The 2382-nt window shown below is 41.3% G+C and overlaps 1 protein-coding gene across 1 annotated transcript; it reads right to left on the bottom strand.

Moving 5' to 3' along the window:
- Positions 1–426: 426 nt before the first annotated feature.
- Positions 427–1376, bottom strand: LOC116416843. The gene is made up of 2 exons (XM_031927026.1): positions 1286–1376; positions 427–770 (listed from the first exon to the last, which is right to left on the bottom strand). Exons 1-2 carry the CDS (start codon positions 1374–1376, stop codon positions 427–429), a joined length of 435 nt encoding a protein of 144 aa, XP_031782886.1.
- Positions 1377–2382: the final 1006 nt, after the last annotated feature.

Genomic DNA, 2382 nt, shown 5'->3' with positions numbered 1-2382 from the left:
CATCGTCGTCCCCCTCTACGTCGTCTTTGTCATAAAAGATCTTCATTTCTTTGGCCGACACGGGCTTTTCCACTCTTCTTTTTTCATCAGTCAGCTCGAATGTATTCGAATCGACTTATGCCGTAATCGTATATGGGTCTATGTACGGAAGAGCCAATTTTGCCGTGATGCCTTCCGCCGTAGACAAAAATACGTGTCTCCTATTAACAACGTCGCCAACCTTGAAAGTTGGCAGTATTCGGCGGGCATCGAAAAATGCCGCCTGGCGATCTTGCGACTCCCTGGACAGGTCATTTGCACGCTCGTGCAGAGCTGGCAGCTTGGCGAAGCGATTTCGCCACGCTCCCACAGCCCCCTGCTGTACAGCCTCTTGATCTTCTTTCCCTCTAAGAGATCTCGGCATTTTTGGCTGCTTGCCGAAATTCATCAAGCAAGCGAAGTCCCCGTAGATTCATGCACTGCAGTGTTGAGGGAAAACGCTATCTCGTTGAGGTATTCGTCCCATGCTCGATGATTATCTTGAGTAAACGTGGAAATTTCTTTCTTGACAGTGCGGTTTATTCGCTCCACTGGATTCACCTGCGGGTAATATGGCGGTAAGTACAAGTGGTGGATTTGTTGCTCTGCCAAGTACTCTTTTATTGTCTTGTTTTTGAATTTGGTACCATTATCCGAGTGAAACACCTCGGGTGCACCGAATCTCAAAATCACTCTCTCCTTGAGTGCGGAAAGTATTTCTTTGCCGTTGGCTTTGCAATGTGGCACGCACTCTATCCATCAAGTAAACAAACCCTGGAATATAAGTGCGTACTCGTGGCCTTTAGCAGCCTTTGGCAAGGGGCCCATAATATCTTCGGCTACTTATTGCTAAGGCCTTTGAACCACACGTTTAGCTATGAAACCTGGTGGTGCGAGCTGTTCAACTCTGTTTAGCTAACAGAGATGGCATAGCCACTTTAGGCTGCTGTGATCAGTGCAGTACTGGAGCCAAGGCAATAAGAGCTTTTATCGTCTCGAATGCTGATTGCTGTTCATTGCGCCAAACGAACGGCTGATCTTTCTTTGTCAGCCGAGTTAAAGGCTCGGCCAACGTTGCGTAATTTTCCGGTAATTGTGTATACCACTTTGCAGCTGCGGCGCCAGGCTGTTTGCGTTACATCGGTAAGACGTACGCAAGCGATGCTAGTAGAGTTTGCTCTAGTGGTGGTGGCGCGCGGTACCCTTGCTCGCCCGCCAGTACGGTTTCGGCTTCTTTGGGAACTGTCCCAGTCGTGGCAGTTCATACGAGGGGTCAACCTTTGCAGTTCTGGCATCAGATTTTTATGTAAGAGGTCTAGTTGTTTTTTCAGGCTTGGTTGTGGCTTCATTTCCTTCATCATGCCTTCCAAGCATGTTATTTGATTTCAACGTTATTTTGAGTGGGGGCTAAGGAGGGGCTGAGTGGGGGAGAGGGGGGGGGGCTGAATTTCACCTTGGCTTAAAACAACTATATATATATATATATATATATATATATATATATATAAATTTTTATTAAATTCTATTTAAAAAAGTTGTCTACAAGGTAGGCATAATTTTTTTCATTTTCTAAATATTTAAACAAATTTTTTTATCAAATTGTAGACAACTTTTTTAAATTAAAGTTTTTTTTTTAAATTCCTACATTCATTCCATAAACATATGTGTTTAAAGTAGATCTATTAAGAAAAAAGTGCCCTTTGACGCCCAAAACTGAAGTAAGTCTGCGGTAGCTGAAATAATGAAAATTGTGATTTTTGGCCTTCGGAAACCTATTGTACCTGACATATGGTATTTATAAACTTTGTTTGATAATTTGTACAGTATGCCTGAGTTAATATAATTGTTTAATTGATTATTTAAACAATTTAAGGTACTTTTACACAAAAAATCAATATCTCATTTTTTCAATTTAAGGTGGTGAGGTCCCCTTAAACTGCAAAATACTTTATTTGCTTTGCCAAATATCAAGTTTCTTCTGTTTAATCTTGTCTCTACTTCTATTGCCTTTTGTATAGCATCACCTAAATCCCTCGTTGCTCCTAATTCTAAACGTATTTCCTGCCGTAATCCTTCTACAAAGGCCAATAGAGTTTCCGCATCTATTTTAGTTTTGAATCTTTGTTTTTCTTCTGCTGTATATGCTCCACTTCCTTACTGTCCTTTACTTGCAATACTAATTCTTGCAATCTGTTAGCAAAACTGAGTACCGTTTCGACTGGATTTTGCAAACTTTCCGCTATTTTTCCATAAAGTGTTGCCATTTTAGCAGTTTATGGATAAATCTGCCGCACAGCTTTGATAAAATCTCGAACATTATTAACTTCTGCATTTAACATAGCCCTGTACACATCGCCTTTTAGT

The sequence above is a fragment of the Nasonia vitripennis genome (genome assembly GCF_009193385.2).
Source record: "Nasonia vitripennis strain AsymCx chromosome 3 unlocalized genomic scaffold, Nvit_psr_1.1 chr3_random0009, whole genome shotgun sequence".
Taxonomy (NCBI): Eukaryota; Metazoa; Arthropoda; class Insecta; order Hymenoptera; family Pteromalidae; genus Nasonia; species Nasonia vitripennis.
Note: the sequence above shows the minus strand (reverse complement) of the source record. Positions and strands in the feature narration are given on the sequence as shown.